General features: G+C 32.7%; 2 protein-coding genes and 1 pseudogene across 2 annotated transcripts; all 3 read left to right on the top strand.

Annotated features, from left to right (window-relative positions):
• Positions 1 to 1,256: 1,256 nt before the first annotated feature.
• On the top strand, positions 1,257 to 3,405 carry LOC18022210 (annotated as a pseudogene).
• Positions 3,406 to 8,912: 5,507 nt separating this feature from the next.
• On the top strand, positions 8,913 to 11,851 carry LOC18022209 (hydroxyproline O-galactosyltransferase HPGT3). The gene is made up of 12 exons (XM_006405090.2): positions 8,913 to 9,430; positions 9,682 to 9,745; positions 9,851 to 9,900; positions 9,983 to 10,167; positions 10,251 to 10,311; positions 10,427 to 10,499; positions 10,641 to 10,764; positions 10,881 to 10,968; positions 11,064 to 11,114; positions 11,207 to 11,278; positions 11,371 to 11,483; positions 11,557 to 11,851. Exons 1-12 carry the CDS (start codon positions 9,294 to 9,296, stop codon positions 11,577 to 11,579), a joined length of 1,041 nt encoding a protein of 346 aa, XP_006405153.1. The 5' UTR covers positions 8,913 to 9,293; the 3' UTR covers positions 11,580 to 11,851.
• A 3,215-nt stretch (positions 11,852 to 15,066) lies between these two features.
• LOC18022208 (proline-rich protein 1) lies at positions 15,067 to 16,094 on the top strand. The gene is made up of 2 exons (XM_006405089.2): positions 15,067 to 15,691; positions 15,781 to 16,094. The coding sequence occupies exons 1-2, from the start codon at positions 15,067 to 15,069 to the stop codon at positions 16,092 to 16,094; spliced, it is 939 nt and encodes a 312-aa protein (XP_006405152.1).
• The last annotated feature ends 263 nt before the right edge of the window (positions 16,095 to 16,357 follow it).

Here is a 16,357-nt window from a genome sequence, read left to right as displayed (position 1 = left end):
GGAAGGTTGTATAGCGGGTAGACGGGTAGATAGAGGATTGACCTGCATTTTTCTGAAGTGAAAGATTAAGTTGCAAATTTTGTCCAAGTGACAGTTTTTTTTTTTGCAAAAAAAACCCTATAATTAATATAATGTGTATAAACTTTTAAACTTTAAACATGTACAAAAATAAAATTTTAAGAACTTAATAAACATTGTTTATCCAGTTCGGGTATACTAAAATGAGTTTCAGTTAATTGGTGTTAAAACTAATAAAATAAATCAGTTTATGAACAAAATTCAATTCACATTTGAGTGCTTTGAAATTATTGAATCAATCTGAAAACTGTGAGGGTCCAAAGAGTCACGATTTATATGATTATATCACATCATCTAGTTTATAGGTCAAGTTTTGTGTTAGCTTTCTCCGATTCGACTCATATAAACGTTGTCAATGGGAGAAGAAGAATCGTGATCTTTATTTCGAGTTTGATATTTGCTCGAACCAAGAATATCGGATTTTAAATAAAATAAAGGCTTCAGGATTTGTCTCAAAAACAACATTTATTTTGTTTTGGACTTTTGGTCTTCTTTAGCTTCTTAATTAGAACATTACACTTCATTTATTTTAGTTAAGCTTTTGAGAAAGTTATATATTAAATACCCTAGTTATATTATAACTTTTGGACAATACATCTTAATCATAGCATAACATACATTTTATAAAATGGGTTGGATATAGGCCCAAACTTCCAAATGATTTCCATGAATATCTATCTATACTAAATGAAAGCATTTGTAGAAACCAATTAGCTCAATGGTTTCTGAAATGTTCACCCAGATAACTGGGGTTCAAATTTCAACGAGTGCAATTTATTGTCATATAAACCACGCCGAACATATATCACACAAAATTTGTATATCCTCATATAATATTTTTGAAAATATTGTTCAAATTTATGTTGTTGTCAGTTTCCATCGTCATAAACATAAAAAAAAATTGCATATACTCTAGATGTTAAAGCTATTTGAAAATATTGGGTGGATTATGTTGCAGAAATGAGTGTCGTCAAAATTCTTAACAAGAGGGGGAGCTATTGCACACAATCATAGATGTACTGATCAACTTCTTTTCTGTTATGCAACTTCCACAAGAAAATATAAGCATATTGCAACAACGCATATTTGTTGTTAATAACTTAATATGCTAAATTATAGGAAGAACGATGCATATAATCAGAAATTAGCTTAATTTTTGAGTTTATTTTTTTCCCAAAATGACAAAATATGTGCCAGTTGGTATGAATATTTGTTTTAAGTTTCTGTCTCAAACTCATGAATTTTTTTTTAATGATTTTCCTCAAATTTTGACATCGTCATATCTCAATTTATTTACAATGATATTTTTGCTATTAAAAAAATATGCAAATATCATAATAACTTAGAAATGACAGATTATGATACATTGTAACAAATGAATGATGATACTATAGTCAAATGAATATGAATTGCATACTTTATATTGATGGAATATGTAGATATTAAAATGTCCTAAAATTGGAAAAACTGAAATTCAAATATTAAATTTTGAAATTATTCATAGACAACTCAAACTATTAAATGCTGGTATGTGATATCCCACTATAAATACATGTAAAATTTCATTCTGCACATATCAATCAATCTTTGTTTTCTTTTTCTAAATATCATAAAATAGTGAGGAAAAGTAAAAATCGTCAAAAATTAGAGATGATCAAAATAAAAAATGAAAATAACTTTCAAATTACTTCTTCAAAAAGAAGATCGGGGCTTTTCAAAAAAGCGAGTGAGCTTTGCACACTTTGTGAAGCAGATATCGCTATTATTGTATTCTCCCCAAGTCAAAAAATCTTTTCATTTGGTCATCCAAATGTTTAAACTATAGTTGATTGGTTCTTAAACAATAACCATTCACCTCCTCAACAAAATGCTAACATGAAACTTAATGAAATCCGTCAAAATTCTATCATTCAAGATCTAAACAATCAACTTACTCAGGTAATTATTTTTTATTATGTTATTTAAAACAATATTATGTTTGATATAAATCATAAAATCCCTAATTCACATGGTTGTATTCAGTTACCTATTACTAAATATACATATATATATATATATATATTGTCGCCAATAAGTAATACATAATATTGTTAAAAGTAGAACTTTTCTCCATATTTAAAATTAATTTATATACTCATTATATGTCTGAAAAATGCTAAAAATATGATATATATACACAATATATATATATACTAGATTAGGACCCAAATATATGTGTGTTTATAATTATATATGTGATAACCCGTAAAAAAATACGTGTTTATAATTAGATATAGAAAACCTATGAAAAAATTAAAAATACTCTTAATTAAAATTTATAATAAATTATAAAGTATTTTCTTTTTATTAAGTAATTTTACTTTTTAAGATTATGATCTGGTTATAAATATTTTCAAACTTTTAAGTTTTTATTTTTATACTAATCGGTTTTTAAAATTATTTCCTTTTCATTGTTAATATTTAATTTTTTTATTTTTAATAACTTTGGCTTTTATAATAAATTTTTATTATTTTTTTATTTGTTTAGTATCATTACCTTTTTAGATGAGGAATCAATTATAAACGTAGATTTTTCCTTTTTTTTAATAACTTTATCTTTTATAATTAGAAATTGATTATCAATTATAATTTTTATCATTAATATTATATGTTAAAATCTAATAAATTGATTTGACACATATCACTAAGTGAGCTAGCAATTATTCTCAATTATATAATATATACTTTTTTAATCCAAGGAACTAATTTGATAGGTCAAGGTTTTATACAATAAACTTTAAAATTAAAATATCTTTATTTGCAGGTGGTGAACCAATTAGACGCAGAGAAAAAGGAAGAATAAAGAGTTGAAGAAAATAAGAAAAAACTCTAAAATGCCTAGGAATTGTTGGGAAGAACCTATTGAAAGACTTGATTTAGCTCAAGCCTATGAATTCAAACGTAAACTTGAAAATTTGAAGAAAACAGTTCCACTTGAAGCTTCTAAATTTTTACAAACAACTGTTCCTCATCAAAACTTCTATGCTGGAAGTTCCAGTAAGGCTCTTTATTGGGTTGATGGTGGCACTAATATCAACCCCGATTTGGAACAGTTAAATCAAAGAAGAATGATGAATATAAATGCGTTCTACAACCAGAACATAATTATTCCTAATCCATCATTACCGTTTGAAATCATTAATCATGGTAATGTTACTGAAGGATCTATTCCAGATTACAATATGAATTATCGACCAGAACAAAAACCTGAGCTTTAAGGAAAAAAGCATTTGTGAAAATGAAAGTCATAATGATGGTCATCCACCAGATTCTAATTCTGGTTACTAATAATTTTTATGTGATTCCTCATTTCTTCTTATTATGTTTACTTTTTCTTCAAAACTATGGTGTTCTATTTTCCCTCATTTCTCCTTGTTATTGTTATGTTGTATTTTATTTTTAAGAAATATGTTGTTGTTACATTTTTTTTCAAAAATAATGAAAAATATACATCAACATAGAAATTGTCTTCTAGTTATGATTATTAGAACAAAACATGCATTAGGGTATTACTAGAGATGGCCATAGAGATGTTGTGCCCTTTTGCGTTTAATCACATAATCCCTTTAAAAAAGAGTTATAGTTATAATTAATCATGTACAAATATGTAAAATATACATTTTTGAATTACACATACAAAAGAAAATACAATAAATCAAATTTCAAATTCATTTGAAAACTAAATCAAGAATGTTAACTGATATTAGGTGTGTCTAACAGTAGTGGAGCAGAAATTTTTTCTAAAAGTTTTCAATTTTAGATCTGGTTATATTTGATGGCTGCTGCATAGGATTTTAGTAAAATGGTTGTGCTTCTGCGAACAAATGCAAGTTATAATGTTTGAATCCCAGAATTCTATTGTACAGTTTTGTAAACAATACAGTTGAAATTGGAAAATGTAGTTTAGTATTCGAGGACAGTGATGAAATAGGAAAATAACTAAGAAGTTTTATAAGTTATGATTTTTGAGTTTATGCAGTTGCAATTCAAAAACCTCAGTCTATAATTGATATTGTCCATTTCTAGATGAGAGTTAATCAGTACTTATTAGTGGGATTTGGTCATAAAATACAAAAAATAAAAGATGATCACTGGGAACAGAAATTCTCAGTTGCATTTGCTCAACAGTCTGAATTTAAAGGTAAATCCCAGAGTCCTCTATGCGATCTAAACATATTATTATGTTTTTTTTACAATACGGTTTGTTTTAGTGAGAAGCTGTGTTTTTTTCTTTTTTTGGCTCAACTCCAACTTTGTATTAATCAAACAAGTTTTACAGTGGTTTATCAACCTCAATCAATAATCCTAACCAAACAGGTGTAATTAATAGAATACAACTTGGGAACAAAATTTCCAAAAGAAACAGTCTCCCTTGCTATTCTATCAGCAACTTCATCACCTCTTGGATGGAACATAATTGCGTGGTTGGTAATGCAGGACAGCTATTGAGAGAGATCTTCATGAGGAACTTTAAATCTGGACCACACAGTATCTCTAGTTAGTGCCTCCACGATTTCCTTTGAATCTGACTCGAATATGACATTCTGATAGCCAAACCCAGAGATCAGATGTACAGCCCATCTCAAGGCTTCGGCTTCAGTGTTTAGGGTTGTATCTAGTCGTGGGAGAGCTTTTCCACCTGCCCATATCATATTTACATCTCGGTCCCTTAATATCCAAAATATTCCACAATGATTCCCCTCCTTTGGCCAGACAGCATCAACATTGCACTTGAGCCATTGCTCAGGAGGTGGTTTCCACCAGTGACTTCCTATACTTTCTGCTTTTCTTCTCATTTGTGGGATCTCAATTCCTTTTCTTGTGCTCCAATCCTCAGTATTCATTCTCACCTTACTCACTGTGTCTTGGACTCCATAGTCTCTTCCTTAAAAGGCGAAATTGTTCCTATTTTTCCACAATCTCCATAAGAGTCAGGGAACAAGAGACTGAGTACCTGTTTCTTGGGGTTGTAGTCGGTGAATAGGCATTACACAGTACAGGTTAGTGTAATGAGATTCCGACATTCTCCTCTTGATGGAGAAGGAACACTTGCAACCCATACAGGCGTGCATACGGGTACTGAACGAGAATGTGATTTACTGATTTTCTACCACTTTGGTATCTCCCGCACATTGGATCTCTTGTTAGATGTCTCTTTTCTTGCCACTGGGAGACTGTTGCTTAGAAATTTCCATAAGATGTGATGGACTTTAAGGCTAGCTTCAAGTTTCCATTCATTTGATACAGGGCATTCAAGCTCGGTGGATCTATCTCCGGTGGATTCTTTGTGTCCACTATGTGAGAGTGAAAACCATATAACCTGATTTAACAGAATATTTACCAGATTTGGTATAGTCCCATTAGAAAGAGTTTTGACTTTCAGGTCCATCTGGTTGAATTTTATCCTCTAATGCAAATCAGGTTCACACAATATTTGCTGCAACTCCACTTTTCTCCACTCTCTGCCTTGGTCTTCCATGAGCTCCTTAACGTTTGTCCATCCTTTGACATCATTTTGCAGACGAGGCGACATCATTAGTGTCGAGACAAGTGATCTGGCCGGCCTACTTCCAAGCCAAGGCCTGCTCCATGGGTCTATTCATCTTTCTGTTCCCCACCAGGGCTCTTGCTCGGGCTCTTGCTCGGGCTCTTATTAGTTTTTGAGCTGCATGAATGCTCCTCTAAGCATAAGAGGAATGTGAACCTAACGGGCAGATAATGGATCCGCTTTGTGGAAGTACCAACCTTTAAAAACTCTTGCCATTAAAGTCTCAGGTTTGGTGATCATATGCCATAATGGATCCGCTTCTTCTGTCTGTTTCCTAGTAGTTTAGCAATGATCTTTTAGAGCATGTTACACAGACTTATTAGTATGTATTCAGTGAGTCTCAAGACACCCATCGTCTTCGATATCAAGCAAATGTTAGTTCTGCTTGTCTCCTTTTCCAAACTTCCCAAACTGAAAAAATCTTGAGCCATTTGGGTGAGTTTTTCCCCATACTCTCCCAGAGTTTCTGATACAGGGGACCGTTTATTCCATCGGGCCCGGGCACTTATCAGGATTGATGTTAAATACTGCTCTTCTCACCTCCTTTTTAGTAACTGGCTCAAGTAGCCTTTCGTTTTGTCCTTAGGAGATAACAGTGGCTGGTTTATTGAGAATTCATACACCAATATCCTCTCCCACCTGATCTAGATCCTTCTCTGTGAACCAGTCTGTATCTTTTTCATCTCTGAGACACTTGATCCTATTTTGAACCCTTCTGATCTTTGTGACCACGTGATAGAAATTTGTGTTTCTATCCCCTTCCCTTATCCAATTATTCACCAAAAAGATTTCCGCTTATTGATATTCCTGCCTCAACCATTTCTTCATTATAAAAAGCGCCCTAAGATCAATGGATGATTGCTGAGTTGCCTGATAAATCTGGTATTGTAACTCCTGAATACATTTTGCAGAGTTAGGCTTTGAGCTTCTCTTCCACTGGGAAATGGTTTTCCAGCATTCTCAGATTCTTTGCATTATTGGTTTTTTCTCAGGACCCTCTTGTTGATTACTGATGCGATTGTAAACTGGGTGTTGTTGTTTTTACTAAGCTTCAGGTTTTAAATTTATAACCCATAAATGTCTGCAAGTGCACAGATGTGCGCTGTAGTATTTAGGGTATCGATCCAAAGAGACTTAGTTGTTTCCGTACGAATTCACGCTAATGCTTAAATCAGACTAGAACTAAACAATTTGGGTTTTGGTTTTGGGTGTCACTAAATCTAAACTAGGAAGAAAAGCAAGCAAAAGCAGTTGAAAACGAAAACAGGTAAAAGCAAGCAAAAATCGAGGCGAATGAAAGCAGGGAAAAATCGAAGGTTGTAATCAATAGAAAACAAACGCTGGGCTCAAGGGTATCACAGGGATTCATGGACTAAAACTATGTCAAAATTAAGTAAATGATAAAGGTAATCGACTATGTATGTTCTAGAACTCGAGGCACGGAAGTATGAATAGCCTACTTTCGCAGCACTAAACAACTATCTCTCGCAACCCTGATCAGTAGGTTTCCACTTTGATCCTAGAAGGAAGTAGATGAAATAGTTGAACAACACTCATCAACATTCACAACTCATCTATAGGTAGGTTTTCACTCCTATAGAATCATTGCTCGTTTCACCCTAGGTTAGACAATCAATGAAAGCTTTCGCAACAAATCATATCTAGATCGGCTTCTAAGTGGCCACAAAGAATCACGCAGTAAGATTAAAGGTAAACGAAGAACATCTAGAAGATTATAAATCCTAAATCTATAGATTCATAGAAGAAGACACATGAAATTCCCTTTAAACCCAACTGGGAAACTACTTAAACATATTGTAAACAAGCATCACAAAATATTGAAAGTTGCTGGAAATTAAAGAAAACAGGGAAGAAGAACAAAGAACAGAGTCGCAGATGGAGGGGGGATGATGCTCTCCTCGACGGCTCCTCATTGAAGACGGCGGCCTCCTTAGGTTTTCACACGAAAATCTCTTCTCTCTCTCTAAGTCTGCGGTCTCTTTCTTTAGAATGACCTAAAGAGGGTATTTATAGCTTCTGGAGTTGTCTTGGACACTTAGGGCTTCAAAAATAATAAAGGGAATCGACTTGGGCTTTAATTAGGTCGTGAACGTTGTCTGGCCGCAAACACGGTGCTCCTACCCGTGGGGAAACATGCTTTGGCTGTGGTCCCAGTTTGTGTTCTCCTTCCGAGACTGCATTTTCTGTCTTTATTGCATCGGAAGTATCTGAAGATCTAACTGTTGAATTGTCTCTAAACCAAGTGCATTAGAAAGCTGGTTGTATCCTCTATGTTTTTGCAAACTTTGTAGGTGATCAGATGGTGAGAAGGTCTTCATCGCTTGACATACTTCTGACAGTCTACATATATCCAAAATTGTTCATTTGTTCTAAATTGCATATCTTTTGCCCAAGTTTCCTGAAAAGTCTTTTGAAACTCTAAAATTTTGAAAACACTTTAAAAACATTGAAAATAGAATTAAAACACCTGCATAAGACATCATTATGATCCATAAAATTGGTCAAAATACGGTGTTATCAACTACAGAAACTGCCTCCCGGAACCCTTCTCTTGAGATCCATCTCTTCCTAAACTTAAAACCAGAGTTCTTTCTCCTTATGTATTCTTATTTTGAAAATCTCTCCATGGTGTCATAGCTCAGACGATTCATGGTTATATTGTGACATTCCAATTTTTTTTTCCAGTGGTCCAATCTCTAGAAACCTCTCTCTAATTCTTGGCCCAAATCCATCAAATCCCAAGATAAGTGTGAGTAAGGGTATTTTTTTCATTTCTTTTCCACCCTAAACCTAAACAGCTAAGTATATTCTTCAGTCTGATGTGATCTTCATATTTGGCTATCATCCATACAATAAAACTCTAAAATTTATGATCTGCATGTACTTTAAATACTTTAAGTTGTATTATATTGGCTAATTTTCAATTTAGATCTAAAGATATCTTTTGAATATAAATCTAATTTATCGATTTTTTTACTGAAATAAAAATTAAAATTGTCAATTTTTCACGATTATACGAATATTGTCTGAATTTTTTAATTTCAGTCGACAAAAAAATAAATATATTTTTATTTGAAATTAATCATTGTTTTTAACAAAAATAAAAATAAAAATTGCCAATTTTCAATGATCGTATGAATATTGCCATACAGGTGTATTTTTGCTTCAAACCATTCTCTTACATGATAATTTTTTCCATAACAAGATATAGGTTTATTATTTTTACAGATATACACTTTTTGTTCAAATCGATAAATCGAGTTAACCAAATCTGCATTCGGTTCGGTTCGATTCGATTCGGTAGAAAACGCCCAACCCTACCTGAAAGGCTGTAACTAACCAAAACCTAACCCTCTGACCTCTAGAGAGGTTCTCCTACTGAAGAATTTTGGCTACGACTCTATAGTCTTAAATGAGCCTGCAAGAGAGTAACCAAATCTCCAAGCACCAACACAGAAACCGAAACAAATTCAGAGCTCTCTTCTTCACTTGCGATTCTCTACCATATTTTGAAAATCTCCCTCTTATCTCATTATTTTTGCTTGCTCTCTCAGATTTGAAACTCCCTCTCATCTCTCTCATCTCTTTCCTGTGATCGTGGATTGAGATGGAGAGCAGCTTACCCACGACGGTTTCGTCCAAATCAGAACGACGAGGAAGATCCTCCAAATCTCAGAATACCTCCAAGCCTTCAGTTATCATGGCTTTCTTCTCTTGCGTCGCTTGGCTCTACGTCGCTGGTCGGTACGTCGAATTTTCCCCCCAATTTTCGCTGATTCGATCGATAATAGAATCTCCAAAATGACTCTAGATTCAGAGATTTGTATCGTTAACGATCGTGATCCAACACTTTTATCATTGTTTTCGATAAATCTCCCCAAACTATACTTTTTGTTTGTTCAATCTCTATATTAGTCGCTTAGTATTTAATCTCTAATTAGTCTTGTATCAATTCAATCTCTAATTTTAGTCTGGTACTGGTTTCTTATTATTAGGTTATGGCAAGATGCGGAGAATAGAGTAGTACTCAATAATATGCTTAAGAAGAATTATGATCAGGTTTGGCCATTCTTGTGCACTCTTTAATTGGTTTTTGAAACCTCGTCTCATTGGCATGATTCATTCTTATTACTCCAAATTTTTGATGTTCTTGGGGGTGTGTAGAGGCCTAAGGTTCTTACTGTGGATGACAAGCTGATGGTTTTAGGATGCAAGTAAGTTGGTTTTTGTGTGATTGTGGAGGATGCAAATGTGTTTTCTGCTGGTAATAACACATTATGTGACTTGTTAATTTAGAGATCTTGAGAGGAAAATTATTGAGACTGAAATGGAGTTGACTCTTGCAAAGAGTCAAGGCTATCTGAAAAACAAGAAAAGTGGTTCGTCTTCAGGGAAGAAATTGCTTGCTGTGATAGGAGTCTATACTGGCTTTGGAAGTCATCTGAGGCGAAATACGTTTAGAGGATCTTGGATGCCACAAGGTATAGATCGTGATGTGACTGAATCATCGAAACCGTTTTGGCATTTTAATAGTTTGTATGATCACCAATGTTTTCCGTTATAGGTGATGCTTTGAGGAAACTTGAGGAAAGAGGAGTTATCATACGTTTTGTGATTGGTCGAAGGTTTTCTCACTGACTAAATCTTTGTTTTTGTTTTATGTATTAAGTTTTTTATCTTCTCGTGCTTCTTATCACTAAATGGATTATAATACTGATGTGAATGTTTTAAGAATTCCAGTCCAAACCGAGGTGATAGCCTAGATCGAAAAATTGACGAGGAAGATCGAGCAAGAAAAGATTTTCTGATTCTTGTAAGTAAACAGTATTAAAAGCTTTATGATCTTTTTGCTGCCTGCTTGATCGAATTATGTAAGTGTTTCCTTCTTTTGTTTTTGTTTTGCACACACAGTTTTGCTCACTGTTATTTTCTTCTGGCACATTTGGTTTATCAGGAAAATCACGAGGAGGCCCAAGAAGAGCTACCCAAGAAAGTGAAGTACTTCTTCAGTGCTGCTGTTCAAAACTGGGATGCAGAGTTTTACATCAAAGTTGATGACAATATTGACCTAGATCTTGGTAGATACTTCCTCTTTTATTTCCTCTATTCTTAAGTTATGTTTAATTCCGTTCATGCTAAACTTTTCTCCGATCCAATCCCAACAATTTAATTTGTGTGACAAATGTTTTAATAGAGGGGTTGATTGGTCTACTTGAAAGCCGGCGTGGTCAAGACGCTGCTTACATTGGGTGCATGAAGTCTGGCGAAGTTGTTGCTGAAGAGTTCGTATCATACTCAATTTTACTAAATTCTGAGTCTCCTTGAAAATATAGTAATACATTCTAATCTCCATCTACATGGGTCTTGGTGTTTTCAGGGGAGGGCAATGGTATGAGCCAGAATGGTGGAAATTTGGGGATGAAAAATCGTAAGTGATTGAAAAATATTATATACATACTCGTCAAGTTCTTCATTGAAATTTAACATCATAAACTCATATTCTTCCTTCGTTGTCTTTAGGTACTTCCGTCATGCAGCTGGATCGTTGTTAATACTATCCAAGAATTTGGCTCAGTATATAAACATAAACAGGTTTTGTTCACAATCTTACTAATCTGGCATTGTTCCACGCTCGTTCACAATCATCACATGTTCTCTTCTTTGGTATATATATGTAAATGCAGTGGATCATTGAAGACATATGCATTTGATGATACCTCTATAGGATCTTGGATGATTGGTGTTCAGGCAACTTATATAGACGACAATCGTCTTTGCTGTAGCAGCATTAGACAAGGTATGTTTAAATTTATAACATGATTCAAATGTATGATATGTATATGCTTAAATCTCTCTGTTTATTTTTACAGACAAGGTGTGTTCTGTGGCTTGATCAAAGGAGATATAATAGTCTCTTCCAACAAAACCTATGGTGTATTCATGGCGTTTCTAATATGTTACTTGTTTCGTTGTTGGTAATATAGAGCAATATACCCAAGAATTTTAGCCAGCATAGGTGTAAAAAAGAAAAGGAACATTATTAGTTACAACTGACCAAAAATAGTGGACTTGGTTAGATTCCATCCCAGCTTCGAACTATAGTTTGAGTGATGGAGTGACTTAGTTGGAACTTCTCCGTGAAAAAATATTACTTGCTTTTTCTTATTCTCTTGTTTCATCGTTTCTAGTTACAATTTATGTTTTTTTTATCAATGTTTCGGTTTAGTGACAAAAAATAGATGTGTGTGGTTAGAGATTGTGAGACGGTAAGAAAGATGGTGGTAAGAATAAGAGGTGGTAAAAAGTAATACGGTACAAATTAGATTGTAGCAAACGAAGCATCCCACAAGTTAATATGTCACCCCATTGATATCCGACAAGTTTTTGAATTGATTAACTGAGTTTTATTGATGAGAGAGGCTTTTATTACATTTGATCATGAAAAAGTCTCTTCGCCATCTTTCTAGCCATCGATCCTCGCCATGAGTCTCTAAAGTAAAATCAGTGGGGTGACATATTAACTTGCAACAAAAGTCATCTCATTCATTCAAGTGCATGGCTTCACTAAACCCAATAAAATTTTCATTTTCATGCCATAAGTAACGTTGATATCTTTTTAAATCTCATCCATCTCATCGTCCTTTGGGACTATAGAGGAATTCATAATCGGTTAGAAAAAGCACATAGCACCAGTTTAAGAAAGGTGTTTTATAACTTTCTCTACCCGTACTAGTTGATGGGCCGATCAAACTCTCCCAGCCCTGTTCTCCAATTATTTGGTCGGCGCCGTGTGCATGCATATGCATGGTTGTAACTTGTAAATGGCGAAGATGTTTCTAATCGTGCATCACACTATCAGAATCCCAAACATGACTATCCAATTATTCACCTTTGAAGATAATATTTTCTATTTTATAACATATTTAATATCCTAACATCTTATCTTATCTTATATATACTAATAAAAGTTGAAGCTAAATGCATTTTAAGGTGTCCACATAGAATTTAAAATGGCAATTTTATTGGTCCACATCAACATTCAAGATTAAGAAAAGTTTACAAATTCTAATATTATTGCTGAATAAGTAAATTAAGAAACTTTACAAATTCTAATATTATTTCTGAGTAAAATAATTATGTATAAATTTTTTATTGGTCCAGCTCAACACTGAAAATTAAAAAAATTTCCAAATTTTATTATTGTTTTTAAAAATTATTAAAAATAAAGAAATTATATATAAAATTCATATTAATAATAAAAAACTAAAATTTTAAATTTTAAATTTAAATTAAATATATACACACATATTTAGAGACTCTTACATTAGCATTTTTATATAACTATGATAATTTTTAAGTTTTGTTTTTCTGTATTTGCAACCATGTCAAATAAACAAAAATATATATATATATATATAGTTAGGTTTTACTAAAAAATTGAATCATTACAACATAAAGGAACCAACTTGACTAAACTATATGTTTTACTATTAGCTAAATTACAAAAAATATAATAAAATGAGATATAAACAAAGTCATTACAAACCGTTTTAATATTAAAAAAAAAAAGACCGTAAAAACTCCAAAGCTTGGCCAAAGAATTTGAGAATAATGATAAATTTCAAGCGATCCGAGAAACATGTCAAGTGATTGATACTCGACACTTTTGAAAAAGAAGCACTGAAAATAGAGAAAGAGATTCCGTCATTAAGACGAAAGAGACTAAGTATCCGAGCTAGATTTTTGCAACCTAAACTTAACCACAACGATAACAATTAGCTGACCAAACACCATCCGAATACATTCGGTAAGCCTCAAACCAAAGAGGAGATACCAAAATCACTTGCTGCAACGGGTATCGTGTGGGATCTTCCAGCTTTGATTTTCTAAATCTATTATTGATAAAAGTTAAAGCTATATGTCTCTAAGAATGTCCACATATAATTTAAAATTTAATTTATTGGTCCACATCAATATTTAAAATTAAGACAATTTTCAAGTTTTAAAATTATATTGTTAACAAAAAAATATAATTATAGAAAAAAATTAAAGTTATATGCCTCTAAAGACATTCTCAAAAGATTTAAAAGATCAATTTTATTAGTCCACATCAATAACTAAAATTAAAAAAAAAATCTAAATAATAAAATTATATTGTTAATACAAAAATATAGGAAAAATTGTTAATTAAAATTATTTTATTATTAATAACAGTTAAAGCTATATTATTTTCAAAGTATCCACATCAGCATTTAAAATTTTAATTTTATTCGTATATATCAAAATTTTAAATTATAAAAAGTTTTCTAATTCTAATATTATGGTTAAGAAAATAAACTAAAAAATAAGTTAAATCTCTAGAAATAACAAAAAAGCAACATGATATTAAAATCTCCATTATCACTGTTTAAGTTACAAATTTAATTTATTATCTATCAAAAAATATATGCTACTTATACAAGTTTAAGATATTTGATTTTAAGAATTTTCACATAAAATTTTAAATAACTAATAATTATTATTTATATTCATCTAAATTTTTTTCACATATGCAAAACATATTTCCAAATAATCTCATGTAATATATTATAGGAAAATGATAAAAAAATACATTTTGTATATTCGACTTGGAATTGCAATAGATTAATGTAGAAGACCTTAGTTTTGAGTTGCTCAATTTGTTATTTCATTGTTATAAATTTGTATGTATTAAATTGTATCTATTTTGCCTACTTAATTATAATTAGAAAAAAGTGAGAATGAATATGATGAAACTGAATATAATCATACAGAAATTATTTAAATAAATAAATATAATAAAAACAGATATAACAAGAATAAAAATGAACATGAAGAAAAAGATGAAATATTAATTTTTAATTTTATTATTGTTTTTAAAGAACACATATATAATTGGAATAAAAGTGAAATAAAAACAATTATCTTCTTGATTTAAAAAAAGTGAATGTATAACATGTTATCATCATGTCAATACTATGTTTAAAAAGTAACATTTGATTGATTTATAAAAAAAAAAATTAGTTGGTTCGGTTATATTAACTTATAAGTTTTTGACCAAATAATATGTTTTTGAAATATGACATATTGTATATAAAACCCCATTAAAACCTCACTATTTACATAAAAATTATTAGATTAACACCATAATATTATTAATATATTATTAAAATATTAACATATAAAATTTATATCTTAATAATAATAATTGATTGCATATAATTTTTATCAACCAAATATCCACGCTCAAAATCTAGTTTTCTTATAAAACCCCATTTCATGAAATCATTTCCTCATCCCACTCCAAATACAGAACACAAACAAAACAACAAACTAGCTAAAGACAAGCCACGCGCTCTGCAATGGCGATCACACGCGCCTCCTTTGGCATTTGCCTCTTTCTTGCTTTGGCTACCATTGCCACTGCTGATTACTATACTCCCTCATCTCTTCCGGTTTACACTCCACCGGTTCATAAACCCACGCTTTCACCTCCGGTTTACACACCACCTGCCCACAAAACCACCATTCCACCGGTTTATACTCCACCGGTTCATAAACCTACGCTTTCACCTCCGGTTTACACTCCACCATTCCACAACCCAGTTCTCCCACCTCCGGTTTACATTCCACCAGTTCACAAGCCCACTCTCCCACCTCCGGTTTACACGTCACCAGCCCACAAGCCAACTCTCCCACGTCGGATTTACTCACCACCTGCCTACAAGCCTACTCTCCCACCTCCAGTTTACATTCCACCGGTTTACAAACCCACACTCTCACCTCCGGTTTACACCAAGCCAACTCTCCCACCTCCGGTTTACAAGCCCACCCCCCTTCCTCCGGTCTACAAAAAGTCTCCAAGCTATTCTCATCCACCTCCATACGTACCAAAACCAACCTACAAGCCATACGTCCCAGAGATCATTAAAGCCGTTGATGGCATCATCTTATGCAAAAACGGCTACAAAACGTACCCAATTCAAGGTAAACATACTATTAACGATTCCTCGTTAGATATCTATTATAAAAACAAAGTTACTAATTAGAAAGTTCGATTGATTATTTCCATATAGGAGCAAAGGCGAAGATTGTGTGCTCAGAACCAGGATCATATGGGAAGAACAAGAGCGAGGTTGTGATCTACAGCAATCCAACTGACGCTAAGGGATACTTCCAGGTGGCGTTGACCCACATCAAGGACCTATCTTACTGTCGTGTCAAGCTCTACACTTCATCGATCAAGACTTGCAAGAACCCGACCAATGTCAACAAGGGTCTCACCGGAGTTCCCTTGTCGATGTACTCCGACAAGAACTTGAAGCTCTTTAACGTCGGTCCTTTCTACTTTACCGGTCCCAAGGCTGCTCCTCGCATTCCTAAGTACTGAAATCATCACAAGATTATGAACTTGCATGCGTTATATATGAGGTCGCTTTGATAAATTTATTATCTGATTTTTTCTTCTTTTCACTCCAAAAATGTTCTTTCATTTGTTTATTCAAATTTCAATTGTTCGGTGGTTACAAATGTAATCTATCAAATTATTTTATATAATAAACTAGTGTGTGATCCGCTCTCCATGCAAACGTTTACCAGTTTTAATATTTTTCATTATTATCTATTTGGAGATGTTAAAAACAAAGTATCTAT

The sequence above is a fragment of the Eutrema salsugineum genome, unplaced genomic scaffold, assembly GCF_000478725.1.
Source record: "Eutrema salsugineum unplaced genomic scaffold, Eutsalg1_0 scaffold_15, whole genome shotgun sequence".
In the NCBI taxonomy this organism is placed as follows: domain Eukaryota; kingdom Viridiplantae; phylum Streptophyta; class Magnoliopsida; order Brassicales; family Brassicaceae; genus Eutrema; species Eutrema salsugineum.
Note: the sequence above shows the minus strand (reverse complement) of the source record. Positions and strands in the feature narration are given on the sequence as shown.

Bases quoted from the DNA above. Each gene is read 5' to 3' on its own strand.
- LOC18022209 (XM_006405090.2), top strand. From the start codon at position 9,294: ATGGAGAGCAGCTTACCCACGACGGTTTCGTCCAAATCAGAACGACGA. The intron at 10,500-10,640 runs GTAAGTAAACAG...TTGGTTTATCAG, and splicing joins GAAAAGATTTTCTGATTCTT to GAAAATCACGAGGAGGCCCA. The intron at 11,279-11,370 runs GTTTTGTTCACA...ATGTAAATGCAG, and splicing joins CAGTATATAAACATAAACAG to TGGATCATTGAAGACATATG.
- LOC18022208 (XM_006405089.2), top strand. From the start codon at position 15,067: ATGGCGATCACACGCGCCTCCTTTGGCATTTGCCTCTTTCTTGCTTTG. The intron at 15,692-15,780 runs GTAAACATACTA...ATTTCCATATAG, and splicing joins CAAAACGTACCCAATTCAAG to GAGCAAAGGCGAAGATTGTG.